Raw genomic sequence first — 18,942 nt, forward strand, 5'->3', positions numbered from 1 at the left:
GTCTATCACTTTAGTGTTACCTTAGAGAGAGCGCAAGAGAGATTTATAAAGAAGCTGACCCTTTACCACAAGGAGCTTACAAAGCATGCTAATTTGCCAAGCTTTCACAAAATCTACACAACTATGCTTCTTAACAATTCCAAAAGACAGATTCTTTACAGACACTAAAAGAAGAAAAAAAAAGAACTTTTATTTATTAACTCTCACCATTGATACTTAGCAGCAACAAGAACTTCTTCATAATTCTCAGCAGCATTATCCCAACTCAAATCTTGAGTCATCCCTCTTCTCTGAAGCCCTTCCCAGCTCTCCTTATACTCTCTATACGTCAACAAACAGTTTCCCAAAGCATGAATCAGCTTACCTGCTGAACGGTTCCATACTTCATCGCGTAAATACGTCAACAAACAGTTTCCCAAAGCATGAATCAGTCAACCCTCCCACCGCATGGACCACCGGAACGGTTCCATACATCATCGCGTAAAGCTGGTTTAAACCGCACGGTTCGAACCTCGAAGGCATAAGCAGAACGTCAGCACCAGCTGTTATCCTGTGAGCTGTTCTAACCGAGAAACCAACCCATCCTCGTGCTTTGTCCCTGTACTGATACTCCATTCGTCTGAGGACCTCTTCAAGATCAGGTCTCCCTGAGCCTAACATAACCAGCTGAACATCCTGGCTCATCATCCACGGAACCGCCACAGTTATCAGATCAACACCTTTCTGGTGATCCAATCTTCCGATAAAACCGATCAGAGGAACGTCCGGTCTAACAGGTAAACCGAGCTCTCTCTGTAACGCAGCTTTGCATTGAGGCTTGCCGATGTGAAGAGTCTCCAAGGAATAGTTTGTGTAGTCGTCAGAGTGCAGGTGAAGATCAAATTTTGGGTTCCATTCTTTTGTGTCGATACCGTTCACAATGCCTCTAAACTTCCAGTCGTTTTCGCTTATGATGTTGTGAAGACCTCAGCCTCCTTCTAAGGTCTTAACCTCCCAGGAGTATCCATGCCTAACGGTGAGAACTCTATCCGCAGCTTTAAGACCAGCCGCGAAGATGTTGAAGTGCTCTCCTCCCACAGGGTCGTACAGCTTGAAGCTGTCCAAGTAATGCCCCGGTAGATCCACGTATGAGAAATCATCTACCGGTCCTCGACCCTATTTTACCACCAGCAGGTTAAAATATAAGAATGAAGTAAGATCATTTTTATTTTTATGGAATGGAGAATTTTTACTAACCTGGTGAGCAATGTTGTGGATTACAAGAACAGAACGTGTGTATTTCATTAATCCGTGATCTCGGTAATAGGCTTTCAAGTAGACAGGGAGCAAAGCAGTGTGCCAATCATTTGCGATGAAAGCCAAATTGCCATCTCCATAGCAGACACCTCCACTGGAACATACCAAGGAACCTGGACACAGAAACCAAACCTGGTATAAGGAGAAAGCAAAATTATGATATTGGAGCGCCAGAGGTTTTACCTCAACAGCGGCTTTGCAAAACAAAACCATGCGCTTCAAGATATCCTGCATTCATTCACAAAAAAAAAACCATACTTTGTCGTTTGCATCAAAGAAGCCAGTAGATAGAATCCTTGTTCGGAAACTCGCTAGGCGCTACGCGTGCGGCACACCCGGGCCTAGCGATTTATTGAAAAAGCGGAAAAAAATCGGAGAGTACGCGGGACGGAATTTTTTTGTATTTTTATACATATAATACCATATTTTTATACATAAAATTAACATTTTAAGATGCAGTCGTTATATAATATGGTTTCACAATTGTACAGAGAATTTACGTAGCCAAAGTAGTTTTTGATGCATTGTAAATTGAAGAAGTGAAAGGTTTGATCATTTTAAAATCAGATCAATAAAAAAAGTTATCTTGTAAAGGTCTTATATTTATACGTTTATAAGTGTACAATGATTCTCTATAGCGTAATTGGTAAGTGTGCATTGGAAATTTCGACCTGGACAGGGTTCGACGCCCACTGTATACTGTTATGTTACATTTACGCATTTATTTAGTAAGGGTAAAATCGTAATTTTGTGTTCGTCTTCTCCCCAGACCTATTTTTTTTTCTGTTTGCGGCCGCCATTGTTTCCACTCGAGGTTTTGACGACTTCATCATATAATCAAATAGATTTAGCATTTGCATTGTAAAACAAATACTAATCACGTGTTTCCACTCCAAAATTAACAAAATATGAGCTTTTTCTAGTGTTTACATGATTTGGACAAAGCTGGGTTTTATCAATTCGACGTCCGCGTTTTCTTATTCTACGCTCTAGTTGGAAATTCCGCGTGTTACTGTACAATACAACCGAATCAAGCATAATCGCCACGTTCATCATCCGTAGAGCGTGTAGGCGGCCGCAAAATCGGTAACGCGGCCGCGTTTTTGAACAGAGGATAGAATTCACTCTCGTTTGTCTACAGTAACATTTTAACACCTATAAAAATCTGTAAAAATATTATTTTATATCTCCATGTAAACATAGGGTTACAATCGTCATTTTGCCACTCACTTACACACCACGCGCTCCACTTTCCACCTTCTTGGTAGATAACTAATTTCGACATTCTTTTTGGTTTTTAGACTAATTCACTCTTGTTTTTTTGTGTGACTGTTCGTGTCTATTACACTATAGACAATTATTCTACTAGACAATTATTCTACTAGTGCGAGGGATTAATTATTCTACTAGTGCGAGGGATTAACGAATGAAAGCTTACCGGTAGTGGACGCGTGATACGGAGGTGAACCGGAGGCGGAGGTGACAAAAGCGGTGGCGGAGGTGACTTGAGCGGAGGCTCAACGTAGAAATATGTTTTTTATTTGTTGTATTTTATAATTAATTAATAAAAATATTTTTTTTGTGGTTCATATTACTAATGAATAATGAAAATTACAACTGTATATCTTTAAAAATATATTGTGTTCTAAATTTAGTAAATAAATACTTAAATTGATTTAGGTGGCTTTATAGTTTTCTTATCATTTTTATTAATTAACTATTAATAATACAGTATTAATAAATCTACATCGTTTATACTTATTCCAATTATATAGGAATATCAAGGATAAAAAATGATGAATAAATAATTTTATATCATTACTAAATGGTAGATGATTTCACTTATAGACAATAAGTATCAATCAAGAAATTTTGTCTATGTATATATAAATGTATGCATTATTTAGCATAAGCGAATGCATGTTTGTTATCTGTCAACATCCTAATCTATAGAGGAATTTAAGTATACCACGTAATGTTGATACTATAAGATAATTGAGTTCGATTGCATGTCACGTAACTAAAATTGAATTCCGTAATTCAACGCTTCGTAATGTCGTGGATTGCATGTCCCGTAATCGTTAACCGAGAGAGCAAATGTGGATGCAAGCCCGTGTCCTCCATCGCTTATTGAGTAGAGTATGTGTGGGCTCTGGACACATCGTCAAAGCGGTGATGATTCACAAAGCCTCTCAACCAGCAATATCAACTGGACTCTCAAGACTTTAGATTCTTCCGGACTCAATCGTCCCCTTCTCTTCCCTGCACTTAGGGATTGACTTGAATGAGATTACAGGTTTCTTGAGCTTCAAAAACCTTGTTCCTCTCTTCACTCTGTTATCATGTTGATACGTACGAAGCAGAACGACCTCCGATCCTGTTTCACTATAGGAGAAGAGGACAAACATCTGAGAAATGATGAGAAGGACAGCTGGCTAGCGAGTAGAGTCGAGTAAGAATAAAGGAATAAAGGTCGTTATCAAGAAGATCTGCAGCACATGGCCTGTCGAGGATGTGCTGACGTGACTCGCAAACGTTTGAGGAAACGCAGAACGCTTGTGGGCATTCACGAGATCCTAGGAGTCTATAAAAGAGAGGAGAGAGTAGTTTGTTATGTTTATCATTGGATTGATCAAAGTTGTAGTAGGGAGAGAGAGTCCTTTAACGTCTCTGTAATACTTTGTTCAGTGAATACAAACAATCTTTTCTCCTAAGTTCTGAGAGTTCATACTTAAGAAATAAGTTGATCTTATTAACTTGGTATCAGAGCTCGTAGATCTAAGGGAAACGATGGCACCAAAGAGAAACAAGGCAGAATCAACCGCGGACCAGATGCAGCAGCAGATGGGTCGCATCTCACTTCTGGAGCAGAGCATGACCAAGGTCGATGCGATGGAGCAGACCTTGGCGGTGATGCAACAGCAGATGAGCGCTTTCTTTGGCCGGTTGGAGCAGGAGAAGAACGAGCAGGCGAGAGAGAAGGCTCGTTCGCTCGAAGCCGCCAAAGGAAAAGCTCATCAGGAAGAAGAAACATCAGTCGGAGAAGGATCTTCACCGGTAACGACTAAAGCCGGCCAGGTCCTGGATCAGACACCGATTTCGGTGGAGGAAGAAGGATCGGAGAGGAAGGGAGCGTTTTCTCAGGGATCCAGTCAGATGGAGGAAGACTATCGGAACAAAAGATTGGCCCGCCGGCTTGAGCTACCCTTGTTCGATGGCGAACAAGCAGATAGCTGGGTGCTGAGAGCGGATCAGTATTTTGAGATCAGTGAGTTCACGGAAGAACAGAAGCTGAAAGCGGTGAAGATGTGTTTCGTTGAAGACGCACTTTTGTGGTATCGTTGGGAGCGTGATAGAGACCCATTCCGGAGTTGGAGTCAGCTGAAGGAGAGGGTGTTGGAGCAATACTCGACGGCGAGAGATACGTCAGCCGGCGAGAGGCTCCTCCGCCTCCGACAGGAAGGGTCTGTCAAAGACTACTGTCGGGAGTTTATATCGCTGGCGACAAACGCACCGGAGCTGACGGACGCGGTGTTGGAAATGGCGTTCATGAATGGGTTAAAACCACGCATCCGAGCGGGAGTGAGAATGTTCGAGCCAAAGACGTTGCAAAAGATGATGAGTTTTGCTCGGAAGGTGGAAGAATGGGAGGGAGACAACGGGGAAGACGATTCGAAACCCTACCCCAGTTTAGCAGGCCGTAACCCGAAACCCAATAACCGCAGTGACGAGACGACTAATAAGTTGAGCTTTAATGGGCCTAATCAACAAAAGTCCAAGCCCAACTACACGTCAAGCCTGTCACCGCAGAAGGACAAAGGGGTTGCGGGAAAGACTACGACCTATCACAATAGGGTAAAGGCTCCGTTTCGCCGTCTGACGCCGGCAGAGATCAAGCAACGGAGGTCGGCCGGTCTCTGTTTTCGCTGCGACGAGAAGTTCTTCCGGAACCACAAGTGTCCCAAGCCGGAACTCACGATATTGATTATGCACGACGATGGGAAGGAAGAGGTGTTCGACGAAGAGCCGTGTGAGCTGCTAGATGAGGAGGAGAACGAAGTCGAGGCAGTGGTGGCAGAGGTCTCAATTAGCTCTGTTGTCGGTCTGACCTCATCTCGCACGATGAAGTTGAAAGGGGAGTTGGGAGGAGAGGAGGTGACTGTCCTTATCGACAGCGGTGCCTCTCACAATTTCATTTCGGAGAAGATGGCTAGTCGAATGGGACTCATAGCGAAGAACACAACACGCTACGGGGTAATGGTGGCTGGTGGAGTTAAAGTGCAAGGGAGAGGGGTGATTACGGGAGTAGAGTTGAAGTTGCAAGACTGTACCATTCACACGAGTTTTCTGCCTCTGGAGCTGGGTATAGCAGACGTGATTTTGGGAGTACAGTGGCTCGACACACTGGGTGAAATGCGAGTTAACTGGAAACTGCAGAGGATGAAAATCAGGTTGGATGGGGAGTGGGTTCTGATACAGGGAGATCCCAGCCTTCACTCAGCAGGAGTGTCTTTGAAGTCGATCTGGAGAACGTTGGAGGAAGAAGGAGAGGGTATTGTAGTGGAGTTTGGAGGATTGCAGGCTGGGGAAACGGGATTTCCCGTGACCGTCGATCAGGAGTGGCAGGCCGTGTTGGGACAGTACGCTGGGGTGTTTCAAGTACCCACAGGACTGCCACCATCAAGAGGGAAGGAGCACGCTATATTGCTGGAGGCAGGAGCCAGTCCCGTTAGTGTCAGACCATTCCGTTATCCTCAAGCACAGAAGACGGAGATTGAGAAGCAGATCGGTCTGATGCTGGCAGCAGGGATTATAAAGGAAAGCAATAGCCCATTCTCAAGTCCGGTGTTATTGGTGAAGAAGAAAGACGGAAGTTGGAGGTTTTGCGTAGACTATCGAGCTCTCAATCGAGTCACCATAGCAGACAAGTACCCAATACCAATGATCGATCAACTCTTGGATGAGCTCCATGGCGCCGTGGTGTTCTCGAAGCTCGACCTCCGCTCAGGCTACCATCAAATTCTGGTAAAGGCTGAGGATGTTCCAAAAACAGCTTTCCGCACGCACGACGGACACTACGAGTTCCTCGTCATGCCATTTGGGCTCTCCAACGCTCCAGCAACGTTCCAGTCTCTTATGAATGATGTATTCAGACCTCATTTGCGCCGGTTTGTCCTGGTCTTTTTTGACGACATCCTGGTCTACAGCAAGACAAAGGAGGAGCATGAGAGGCACTTGGAGATTGTATTGGGGCTGCTGGAGAAGAACCGTCTCTACGCAAACAGGAAGAAATGTCACTTTGGTTGTGAGAAGGTAGAGTATTTGGGTTATGTGATCTCAGCACAAGGGGTGGCGGCGGATCCAGAAAAGATACGAGCGATGGTTAACTGGCCAGTACCAAGAGTAGTGAAAGAGTTGAGAGGGTTCCTTGGTCTCACCGGCTACTACAGGAAATTCGTGCTAGGCTATGGGAGTATAGCACGTCCTTTGACCTCTCTGTTACAGAAGGATCAGTTTCTTTGGAACCAGGAAGCAACAGAGGCATTCAGGGGGTTGAAGGAAGCCATGACCACTGTCCCGGTCTTGGCGATGCCAAATTTCGAGGAGCTGTTTGTGGTAGAATCAGACGCGTCTGGTGTAGGGTTGGGAGCGGTATTGATGCAGCAACAGCGGCCTATAGCATATTTCAGTCAAGCGTTGACTGCTCGCCAGAAGCTCAAATCAGTCTATGAGAGGGAGCTCATGGCGATAGTGTTCGCTGTGCAGAAATGGAGACACTACCTATTGGGGCGAAGGTTTGTAGTAAAGACGGATCAGAAGAGTCTCAAGTTCCTGCTGGAGCAGCGAGAGATCAACATGGAGTATCAGCGCTGGCTCACCAAACTGTTGGGGTTCGAGTTTGATATAATTTACAAGCCAGGACTGGAGAACAAGGCAGCGGACGCCTTATCACGCAAGACTGAGGTCTCGGAGTTGTATGCGGTATCAGTGTCAACTGCTTTACAATTGGAAGAAATTGGCAGTGAGGTTGACAAGGATGTGGAGTTGCAGAAGTTAATAACGGAGCTCAGAGAGGACCCTTCTAAACACCCTGACTACTCTTGGGTACAAGGGCGTTTACTGAGGCAGGGGAAACTAGTGCTACCTAGAGACTCACCGTTGGTGGGGGTGATCCTTAAAGAACACCATGACAGTAAGATGGCAGGGCACGGAGGAATGTTAAAGACTCAGAAGAGGATTGGAGAGTTGTTCTACTGGAGGGGGATGATGACGGATATAAGGAGGTATGTGGCGGCGTGTCAGACTTGCCAGAGACAGAAATACTCCACACTGGCTCCAGGGGGGTTGCTTCAACCGCTGCCGATTCCAGGTCAGGTGTGGGAGGATATCTCGATGGATTTTGTGGAAGGACTTCCAAAATCGGATGGTTTCAACGCAGTGTTAGTGGTGGTTGATCGTTTCACGAAATACGCACATTTCATCAAGATCAAACACCCCTTCACGGCGCCAGAAATCGCTCAACTCTTTGTGCATGGGATCATCAAACTACACGGGTTCCCTCGCACAATAGTATCGGATAGAGACAAGGTCTTCACAAGTTCGTTCTGGAAGGAGTTATTTAAGCTGTCAGGGTCAAAGCTGTGCTTCAGTACCGCTTATCACCCACAAACCGATGGGCAGACTGAGGTAACCAACAGAAGTATGGAGACGTATCTGAGGTGTTACGCAGGGGATAAGCCAAGAACGTGGGCTAAGTTTCTGGAGTGGGCTGAGCTGAGTTACAACACCTCCTATCACACTTCGATTCAGATGTCGCCGTTCCAAGCTCTGTATGGAAGAGTACCTCCGACGTTGTTAAGGTATGAGAACGGGTCTACGGTTAATGCAGAGTTGGAAGAACAGTTGAAAGAGCGAGATAGGATGTTGGATAGCATTAAGGAGCAACTCCATCGCTCTCAGCAGTTGATGAAGGAAAAGGCAGACATCAAAAGGCGTGAGGTTGAATTCACAGTGGGAGATATGGTGTTGGTAAAGATCCGTCCTTACAGACAGCGCACTCTAGCCAAACGCATTAACGAGAAGCTGTCTGCTAGGTTCTATGGACCATTCGAGGTATTGGCAAAAGTGGGGCGTGTCGCTTACAAGTTAAAACTGCCCGAAGGTACCAAAATACATCCAACGTTCCATGTCTCACAGCTCAAGAAGATGGTCGGAGAGTTGGTGGAGACTGTGGCTATACCACCACAATTATCGTCGGAAGGGGTGCTGGAAACTGGGCCTGCAGCGGTATTAAAGAAAAGAAGGAATGAGAAAACTCAGCAGGAGGAGGTGCTAGTTCAATGGGAAGGGTTGCCGGCTCATGACTGCACATGGGAAGAAGTTAGTGTGATGAAAGATCAGTTCCCACAGTTTGACCTTGAGGACAAGATCAATTTCGAAGGGCCGGGTATTGATACGTACGAAGCAGAACGACCTCCGATCCTGTTTCACTATAGGAGAAGAGGACAAACATCTGAGAAATGATGAGAAGGACAGCTGGCTAGCGAGTAGAGTCGAGTAAGAATAAAGGAATAAAGGTCGTTATCAAGAAGATCTGCAGCACATGGCCTGTCGAGGATGTGCTGACGTGACTCGCAAACGTTTGAGGAAACGCAGAACGCTTGTGGGCATTCACGAGATCCTAGGAGTCTATAAAAGAGAGGAGAGAGTAGTTTGTTATGTTTATCATTGGATTGATCAAAGTTGTAGTAGGGAGAGAGAGTCCTTTAACGTCTCTGTAATACTTTGTTCAGTGAATACAAACAATCTTTTCTCCTAAGTTCTGAGAGTTCATACTTAAGAAATAAGTTGATCTTATTACATGTGTTTATAATCTACGCACAACATTATGTTCAGCTGTTGCTTTTGCAAACCAGACTTTATATTTCAAGTACTCTGCTGTGAGTTGGATATGAAATAAAATTGTTGACAAAAAAAAAGATATAACATGTGAATAACAATAATACACCACAACATGGCTGTCTAATACCATGTGCAAGTGGAACGGTTGAACATATCTCAAATATAAAAACAAGAAAAAATAAGCAAAAATTAAGAACAAAGTAAGAATTTTTTTAAAATATATAAATACATTATGATAAAAACTTTAAAATTTTAGATATATTCCTAGATTAGAGTTTATAATTTTAAAGAAACATCAAACATAATTATTAACTTTTAAAATTTCTTAATTAATTAAATCGTCAAATATACTATTAATATTTTTTGAACAGGATCTAGAAATAACAATTATACTGTTATAAATGACACTTCCGAGAAACATAAATTGTAACATGTGAATGATTAATGTATAAGAAATGACTCATAATGTTGTTTTATATAGGAAATAATTGAAATATGAGTGATTTTAAGATGGCAAATCAAAAGAGAAAACTTATTTGGGTCCAACTTAATCAATGGTAATCCATGAGGTTATCTTTAATATTAATGGTAATCACTGAATGATCACACAATAAAAACGCTGATGTCAGCTGAACCATCCCATTGTATTTGTAAACATGCAATTGTATGCCATAGGTTTTAGTCTCTTTGTTTAGAGTTGACGTAAGCGGAAGCCTCTGATAAGATCATAATCATAACCAGATTAAACCAGTGTCAATTTGGTCAAAGGAAATAAAGAAATGGCGTAGTGTCTCCCTACATTGGTGGGAGGAAGTCTTCCACTTACTTGTTCAATATGTTAGTTGGAAGTTATGTGGTTATTGTGTCTGTGTATTAAAGAAACGTAAGTCTTATTAAAGAAACGTAAGTCTTATTGAATGATATGAAGAGAAAATTGTAGTATCTTATAGTATCAACATTACGCGGTATACTTAGAGTCCTCTAGATTAGGATGTTGACAAATAACAAACATGCATTCGCTTATGCTAAATAATGCATACAAGGAGACAAAATTTCTTGATTGCTACTTAACTAGCTAATCAATTAATTAGGGTCTTCCTATAATCTAGCTAGCTAATAAATATTGTCTATAAGTGTCTACCATTTAGTAATGATATAAAATTATTTATTCATCATTTTTTATCCTTGATATTCCTATATAATTGGAATAAGTATAAACGATGTAGATTTATTAATACTGTGTTATTAATAGTTAATTAATAAAAATGATAAGAAAACTATAAAGCCACCTAAATCAATTTAAGTATTTATTTACTAAATTTAGAACACAATATATTTTTAAAGATATATAGTTATAATTTTCATTATTCATTAGTAATATAAACCACATAAAAAGAATCATTTATATAATATATTAATAAACATAAATGTACATATATTATTTTATGCATACTTTTATACAAAATAACCCAATATAAGTGTTGAAGAGTATAAAATTATGATCCGTAAAAAATAAAAATACATTCGTGTGGATGTTCGGGTCAAATTCTAAAAATGAGTGATAAGATCGACATCTCAAAAATAAAATATAATTACTCAATATAAACTATAAAATTATTATGTTTTTGAAATGTCATCTTAACCAATTATTTAATATAGATAAAGTTCTGAAATTTATATTAATATTTGTTTATAAAAGGTAAAACTAAATACCCGTGCGGGTGCACGGATCAAGCTCTAGTTTGTTTTTTATGCAGTGGCATAGACATGTAATTATTTAAGAAAAATCAGGGTTAAATATCAAATGTATTTCAGTTTTAATAGATTAGATTTCCAAAATTTATAGGTTTATATATATGTATACTCTAGATTAGGATGTTGACCAAAGGAAAAGATAGCAAACCTTAATCATATGTATACAAATCAGTAATACTGAATAATGAACGGATGACATAGTTCTCAAAACTATCATGTTCTCTTTAATTAACAAACGAACAAATTATCCGCGTAGTAATTATATTCCAACAAAAAAAAGCAATTGTACTGTTATTGTTATAAATGACACTTCCGAGAAACATAAATTGTAACATGTGAATGATTAATGTATAAGAAATGACTCATAATGTTGTTTTATATAGGAAATAATTGAAATATGAGTGATTTTAAGATGGCAAATCAAAAGAGAAAACTTATTTGGGTCCAACTTAATCAATGGTAATCCATGAGGTTATCTTTAATATTAATGGTAATCACTGAATGATCACACAATAAAGACGCTGATGTCAGCTGAACCATCCCATTGTATTTGTAACATGCAATTGTATGCCATACGTTTTAGTCTCTTTGTTTAGAGTTGACGTAAGCGGAAGCCTCTGATAAGATCATAATTATAACCAGATTAAACCAGTGTCAATTTGGTCAAAGGAAATAGAGAAATGGCGTAGTGTCTCCCTACATTGGTGGGAGGAAGTCTTCCACTTACTTGTTCAATATGTTAGTTGGACATTATGTGGTTATTGTGTCTGTGTATTAAAGAAACGTGAGTCTTATTGAATGATATGAAGAGAAAATTGTAGTAACTTGTTTTTTTAAGTATCAGCCTCAAAAAGAATAATCAAAACATTTATCAATTAATACGGCATGTTACTAAGAGCACCTTCTATATATGTTACTTCTTATTCAAGAACTATTGAACTGAAGTTCTACAAGTTTGAGATATCCAACAATAATATTTAATCAGTATTTTATATTTTAATGTTTGTCGAGAAATTTATTGAGAACTCTTCGATGGAAGTCCTATATATCTTAAAACTCTTCACGATCCCTCTAAACTTCCAGTCATTTTCGCTTATGATGTTGTGAAGACCCCAGCCTCCTTCTAAGGTCTTAACCTCCCAGGAGTATCCATGGCTAACGGTGTGAACTCTATCCGCAGCTTTGAGACCAGCCGCGAAGATGTTGAAGTGCTCTCTTCCGACAGGGTCGTACAGCTTGAAGCTGTCCAAGTAATGCCCCGGTAGATCCACGTATGAGAAATCATGTACCGGTCCTCGACCCTATTTTACCATCAGCAGGTTAAAATATAAGAACGAAGTAAGATCATTTTATTTTAATGGAAAGGAGAGAAGAGGGTGAATAAAATAATCTTACGAGTCTGTTTCCACCGTAAATGTTATTACTGAGATGCCGGAACACAGGACTATCAATGAAAACAAAATCCACACCATGGAAGTACATTACTTCCATATCCTGCAGTAAAGTAAAGTGTGCTCCATATGAATATACACTCTACCTCAAATATTTTAAATGTTAATTTATTAACAGCTGTTATACCTGCCCAGCCACCTCATATCTCTTCCGTACCCCTACATCTTTAGCTTCTTCATACTCTGCATACCGAGGAACCACAACCTAACAAGCAAAGTAACGAAAAATGATATTCACTAACAAGTTTGAGTGAGACGGAAACTTGCACTCTGTGATGAATATTACCATAACCCTATGTCCAAGGCGAGCCAAAGCCTTTGGCAAAGCACCTGCTACATCTCCAAGGCCACCTATCAAATCAAACAAAACAACAAGGGGGAGTCATGACCTGTTTTGGAAAATGGAGCACACTCTGCTGCTACCAGTATCACATTCATGACATTTGCTTCGGCCAGTGGAGATGGCTTCTCTTCATCCCTCACAGGTTCATTAGTATCACTGCTGGCTTCTTCTTCATGTGTTTTTTCCTCTTTTGTTTCCATGTACTCCTCGGTCTTTATACTTGGTGTTTTTGTCAGGTAAGAGGATAGTGGATCTGACCAAAACGCACCAGCACGAGAGTTACAGGATCAGAAGTGTGACAACCCGCCCCGTGGGACTACCCGTCCATGGGCCCCAGGCTCACAGCGCTGCAGCGCACCGACCCCAACCCCTCTATTATGAGTTCTCTCTAACTCCATAATTAGGTTGTTGGTGAGCCTCGAACCCAGGACCTCACCCTTTAACAGCATTCCCACAGGACAAGCTGTCACCAATTGATCTGCAGATCAATTGGTGACAGCTTGTCCTGTGGGAATGCTGTTAAAGGGTGAGGTCCTGGGTTCGAGGCTCACCAACAACCTAATTATGGAGTTAGAGAGAACTCATAATAGAGGGGTTGGGGTCGGTGCGCTGCAGCGCTGTGAGCCTGGGGCCCATGGACGGGTAGTCCCACGGGGCGGGTTGTCACAAGAAGTTTGCTTAGAAGACGGTTTATAAGGAGGATCTACACTAGAGGCTACTACGCTAGACCAAGGTTTCCCACTACTGGCTACACCGGATGGGGAAGAAGATTGCACAGAGGCTGAGCTTTGTTTGCTTCTCTCTAGAGGAGAAGTCTTGTTAGCTTCTGGTAATTTGTTCAAAAATGACTTGCCATAATTGCTTGGGCTAACACTAGCGTTTCCATTCTCCTCTTTCTTAATTGCACTCACAGAAGAAGAAGAGCCATAGTCTTCTTTGGCAGAAGGTTTTGCATGATCCAAGTTAGGAGTGGTGTCTTTTATAGATGAGACCAGCTTCCTCTGAAAGAGTAACAGGATTAGGTGAAGTGAAAGAATCTTAAAGACAAGTGGCAAAGAGCAATTCAATGCATCCCATCTTAAATATACTCAAGAGCAGCCTCCAGCAAAAGCAGATTAATTAGAGTAGAGTTAAGCATCGAGTTCATTCAGATCCTTGCACAATCACCATATCTTCATCACATTCTCACTAACAGCTCCGGAATATGAAAAAAAAGAAAGAAAGAATAAGACTTTTTTCACAATGTAAGTTGAAACGCAATCTATCAAAGTCAGTTCCAAAATTACAAGGAAGGATCGAAATATCTACCTGGTGACGGAGGTTTCTTAGCATATCAAGAACCTTCTTGCTCTTGTCGATGTGAAGAGGAACTCTTTGCCCAAATGGGGCCCTGAGAAGATATCACCATAAACTCACTTTCATCGCGTGATAATCAATGAGAGTATAATATTTTATTTTTGATAATAATAATAATAATATATACCATAAATATTCATCTCTTATATTTGTGGTTCATCTGATTATAATGTTTTTGTTACTAGTTTTATACCTGGTTCATAGTTGAACACCGTCCAAATGTTTTAAAAGATACACTATACAATAATAGACATTTTACATTTTAAAACATGAAAATTTATAGTAATCACCCTCCCGAAAAGTTTATTGCATTAGGATAAACACCTTCCCGTTTGGTAAATAATGTTGAGGTTTTATTTTTGTTTCACAAAAATGTCCTCTTATATTTCTAATGTAGAATTTGTCAAAAAAAAAAAAATTCTAATGTAGAATTTTAAATAAGAATTCAGTTTTTTTTCTTATTATTTTATTAATTAGAAAAATATATTTATTTAGTAACATAGGATAAATTAGAGTTTTAAAATACTTTTTAATATGTTTGGAAAATTTTCAAATAACACTTCTTATGAAAAAGATATAAGTATATATATCATATTGTAATGCTCCTAATAGCTTTTACCATATACATTACTCATAGTGAATTTCAGAAACAATATTCTTTCTTTTTTCTGTCAGCAAACAATATTCTTTTAAATTCAAATTTTGATCTCAATTTTCTTTTTCTTTTTTAAAGATTATCTCAATTTTATAAAAACTTTATGACATGTACTTTTGCAAGAAAAAAAAAATTGAATGCATATAAAGCTTATCAATTCAATGTTCATGCAACTTTATTGAAACTTTTGATAAACTGAAATATTTCTAAAGAACTTTATGTATTTCGAAGACTATACGTCGAGGAACCTACATGCTCTGGAAGTAATAACTGAGATATACGATTTTTATTCAGAACAATCAATAATACAATCTCTTTTGGAAAAAGTACAAAGGCTTTATGTTTGACAAATTAAATACAGCTTTATTCCCAAGAAACACCAATCACATATAGTTTTTTAACGTTTTAAAAAGGAAGAAGCAAACCATAAGAATCAAACTCGGCGAGAGATCGTCATTCTTTTAATCTCTTAGTTAGGAACACGACACATCTTGCGGATCTCCCCGGTACGACCAGTAAGAACCCCGATCCGACCCATTTTCACCATTGAGACACCAAAGTCATGAAAGAAGGTTGACCCACGTGCCTGCTGCAAGACATAAGCCCTAGTCTTTGAGTTGTCCAATAGAGCAGCATCCGACTGGAAAAGCCCTCTTCTCTTAGCCACTAACTTGAAGTAGCTCACGTCGAATGTCTTGAAACTTCCTGGATCCATCTCTAGAGCCGTCGTTGTATCTGTTGGCTTGCATTTCTTCCTGAGGTTAGCTGCGTACTCTGAGTCCAAACTCGGGTCGCTGTCTCCTCTCCCGGTGAAGTTGTAAAGACGGTTTGTCATTAGAGGACAATGTCCCATCCCAATAGTGTGTCCACCTTTATAAAAAAACACAAAATAATTTGTTTTCCATATACCAAACTAAATCATTCACTTGTCCGTACCTGAAAGGATGACCAAATCTTTCTCGCTGAGTCCCTTTGTGCGAAAATCAATGATAAGCTTGGCGATGTTATCAAAAGGTGATGGCAAGTTGACCTCATTGATATTAGAAACCCTACCGTCTCTTCTTCCCGTTTCAACTTCCCATGACGGTCCTTCAAGCTACATATATATATATATTCGTAGTTAATTCAAAGAAGTCTTTTAATGTAGATTTTTTTTTTTATGATTGATCATATGAAGGTTACTTACTGCAACCATTGCGTCCCTAGCGATAAGGGCTAAGATATCAGAGCATGAAACTATTCCCGGACACACTTTTTCTAAAGCCGCCTTGGAATCGTCTATGATGCCAAACCCTCGAAGGCTTAGGTTAGGAACCGCATTTTTCTCGGCTTGATTGTTCGATGAATCTAACAAAACTGATCCATCACAACCCTGTTGATATTTATGATCCACTCATTAGACTATCGCTTCACCCACAGTGATAACAAAGTGCGATGTAATGAAGTATATTAAAGTCAAGAGTCACTTACCCTAACGAAGCAGTCGTGGAAGAACATTCTGAGCAAAGGAGCACCAAGTGTAGGAGCTTTCTTCATGGCAGCAAACACGACCTTTCTAACTATACCCTCGGCATGTGGGCATGTTTTGCTGTAGAAGCCTACTTTCAAGCCTTGTGCATTGGCCTCAGCTAGCAACAACACTAAGAGAAAGCAAGAGACCACTAGTCGCTTCGATGCAACCATTAAAAAAAAAATGCTATTTAGCTATCTTAGCTTTTGTTTTTTTGCTCAATTGGTGATGAATTGTTGATGAAGACTGAAGGTATTTATACTGAATTATGTAAACAGAAATTGTGAATTATACTATGAGAGTTTGTGGTTAGAACATTGATATTAATTTAACATCAAAACGTAGTTGACTATCATAGGTCTGCGGTGGAATGCTTGTTGTCTTTATGATGTTTGTTATGCTCAAATCATTGCTCACAGAAATAAAATGAAGGCAATTTGACAAAAGTCGTCTCTTGTTTGTGTATATACTATTTGTATGTTTGCATAGATATAATACTTATGTTTTTGTTTTCAAATGCATGATGCTGCCACTGGCACCAGAAGGAAATGGCTGCCAAATTTTACAAAATCTCAAAAACACAACGTTAATTTGTGTGTTAACTACGGGAAAACACACAATATAAACTTTTTTTTGAAACAAGACAGAAAATATAAACATATGTTAAAATAGTATACTAATTAAACACTTGTAAGTATTTAATTAAATTTATATTTTTAATCTTATTAAGTATTTACATATATTAATTCTCGGACGTTATAGCAACGTGTATAACATTTGTCAACGAAATGTTTGAGTCTTGGACGTTATCGCAAACAATTATTTGCATGTTCTTCCAATTACAACCATCATTTGACCGCTACGTTTTAACCTTTTTTCTAGGTAGCAAGCGTCATGTCTTAGCATGCTATTACTCATGTGGATGAACAGATTAACTAGCAATCATAAAATCATAATCAAATAGAAATAATTTACTAAAGTGACGACGTAAACAGTATTACTATTACCTATAGAAAAGTTCGTGAAGGAATCCAAAAACGTCAATTTTAACACATACAAGTTGCAGTTTTATGAAAACTCTAGCAAACTGTTACGCTTAGAAGCGTTTTGAGATACAAGGTACAGAAGTACTACTGTCGCTACTGTCATGGTACAGCCGCAGAATCACAGCTGCGGTTTCTTCTATCGCTTTATTCGTCACATCTGCAACCCCCCCAAAGAATAACTATGATGATATTGAATGAAGAAAAATAGTAAAATCAGAGTGTGCAACAGCTGTTATTGTTATTACCTATTACCGCCCATCCAGGGTTTTTTGCATAGATCTTTGACGCGAAATCAAGTTCTTTCCGAACGAGATCGAAGCCAGAGTATCTGTTCTCTCCTTCCGTATCCACGCCTAACGTTTTAGCCCTTGTTCTCCTAATCGCTTGCAGCACAACAAGTTGAATCGTCAACGCGAAAACTTTCCTCGGTTCAACCTCGAAAAGCGTCTTGGGCGGTTCCACACCCATCACAAACGGCACATTCGCGACCTTGTAACCCTTTTGAGCAATGTAAGTGGACAGCGGCGTCTTTCCGGTCCGGGAAACACCGACAAGAATGATGTCAGCCTTGCCTAAGTTCTCGGGCAAAGTCCCATCGTCTTGCTTGATGGTAAACTCAATGGCTTCGATTCTCTTGAAATAAGCATCGTTGAGAGTCTTGACCCTCCCGGGCGCTCCACGGGTGAGACCAGATGGAGAAACACCCAAGTGAGACGCTATCCCTTCGATGATTGGTCCCAATATATCAACGGAAAGCACTCCCAACTGATCACAAGCTTCTTTAGCGGATTTGGACATAGAAGGATTGGCTAAAGTGTAGAAACACATCGCCTTTTGCTTCGCCGCCTGATTTATAATCTCTAACAGCTTCTCCTCATCCTCCACCTGCCCCAAAAAAAACAGAGATCTCATTTTAATTTTTTTTTTTTTTAAAAAGGATGAGACTTTAAGTGTTTAAGTACCCAAGAGAAGAGATGTGTGTTGACAGAACATCCGCGATTGACCAGTCGATCTTCGAATTGCCCCAACGCGGCGTTGACGGAGTGCTCCGCCGTCCACCCTGTCCCGTCGGAAACCAAATATATAGACTTTCCCGCCGCCACGTCATCGCCGTCGACCGCAGACGTCTTCCTATCAGACTCCTCCGTCGTTGCTTGACGGTGAGGTGCGTTGATCGGACGGTCAATGACCTTGACGCCGGAGCGTAAAGCTCGGGCCATGGACCATCGGTTCAGTTTGGAGCTAGCCTTCAGCTTCGGAGAGCGAGGACTCGAAGCTGCCACCGGAGGAGATTCGGAATCAGGTTCGGGATGGCCTTGTCGTGAATCCATCGTGAAATGATCAACACATTCGTCTGTTTACGTCTCTCCATCTTGTTTACGCCGGTCTCAATTCTTATCCAATCACGCCGCCCCAAACGCTTTTTACCGCTAAATTGAATTTTAAGCGTTTCAATGACCTTTTTGTTTTAGCGTTTTACAATTAGATTTTGACGGAAATGTCCTCATTTGATACTTGGGCTTTCAAAAGTCCAGTTCAATCTAGTGTGGCTTTTATGGTTGTCAGATTATTTGGGCCTTAATGCAAGAAAACAGCCCATATGGGTGGTGGAGGAAGCGTTTCTTCGA

At 40.4% G+C, this 18,942-nt stretch overlaps 3 protein-coding genes across 3 annotated transcripts; all 3 read right to left on the reverse strand.

The window, feature by feature from the left end:
- Positions 1-84: 84 nt before the first annotated feature.
- On the reverse strand, positions 85-14,305 carry LOC103842772 (starch synthase 2, chloroplastic/amyloplastic). The gene is given in 10 exon segments (XM_033276655.1): positions 85-1,155; positions 1,237-1,391; positions 1,394-1,409; positions 1,480-1,524; positions 12,349-12,447; positions 12,532-12,609; positions 12,691-12,780; positions 12,828-13,000; positions 13,388-13,748; positions 14,297-14,305. Coding segments are annotated over 10 exon segments (1,797 nt in total). The 3' UTR covers positions 85-384.
- LOC103842763 (peroxidase 27) lies at positions 13,420-16,962 on the reverse strand. The gene is made up of 5 exons (XM_009119431.2): positions 16,229-16,962; positions 15,945-16,130; positions 15,695-15,854; positions 14,056-15,628; positions 13,420-13,935 (listed from the first exon to the last, which is right to left on the reverse strand). Exons 1-4 carry the CDS (start codon positions 16,439-16,441, stop codon positions 15,228-15,230), a joined length of 960 nt encoding a protein of 319 aa, XP_009117679.2. The 5' UTR covers positions 16,442-16,962; the 3' UTR covers positions 13,420-13,935; positions 14,056-15,227.
- Positions 16,963-17,208: 246 nt separating this feature from the next.
- LOC103842753 (pyruvate, phosphate dikinase regulatory protein 2) lies at positions 17,209-18,942 on the reverse strand. The gene is made up of 3 exons (XM_009119418.3): positions 18,277-18,942; positions 17,560-18,199; positions 17,209-17,471 (listed from the first exon to the last, which is right to left on the reverse strand). Exons 1-3 carry the CDS (start codon positions 18,643-18,645, stop codon positions 17,365-17,367), a joined length of 1,116 nt encoding a protein of 371 aa, XP_009117666.1. The 5' UTR covers positions 18,646-18,942; the 3' UTR covers positions 17,209-17,364.

The sequence above is a fragment of the Brassica rapa genome, chromosome A01, assembly GCF_000309985.2.
Source record: "Brassica rapa cultivar Chiifu-401-42 chromosome A01, CAAS_Brap_v3.01, whole genome shotgun sequence".
Taxonomy (NCBI): Eukaryota; Viridiplantae; Streptophyta; class Magnoliopsida; order Brassicales; family Brassicaceae; genus Brassica; species Brassica rapa.

Excerpts from the sequence above, each read along its gene's own strand:
- LOC103842763 (XM_009119431.2), bottom strand. The coding sequence starts at position 16,441 with ATGGTTGCATCGAAGCGACTAGTGGTCTCTTGCTTTCTCTTAGTGTTG. Across the intron at positions 16,131-16,228 it reads TCCACGACTGCTTCGTTAGG|GGTTGTGATGGATCAGTTTT; the intron begins GTAAGTGACTCT and ends AAATATCAACAG. Across the intron at positions 15,629-15,694 it reads AGATTTGGTCATCCTTTCAG|GTGGACACACTATTGGGATG; the intron begins GTACGGACAAGT and ends TTTTTTATAAAG.
- LOC103842753 (XM_009119418.3), bottom strand. The coding sequence starts at position 18,645 with ATGGATTCACGACAAGGCCATCCCGAACCTGATTCCGAATCTCCTCCG. Across the intron at positions 18,200-18,276 it reads ACACACATCTCTTCTCTTGG|GTGGAGGATGAGGAGAAGCT; the intron begins GTACTTAAACAC and ends TTTTTGGGGCAG. Across the intron at positions 17,472-17,559 it reads CCCTGGATGGGCGGTAATAG|ATGTGACGAATAAAGCGATA; the intron begins GTAATAACAATA and ends GGGGGGTTGCAG.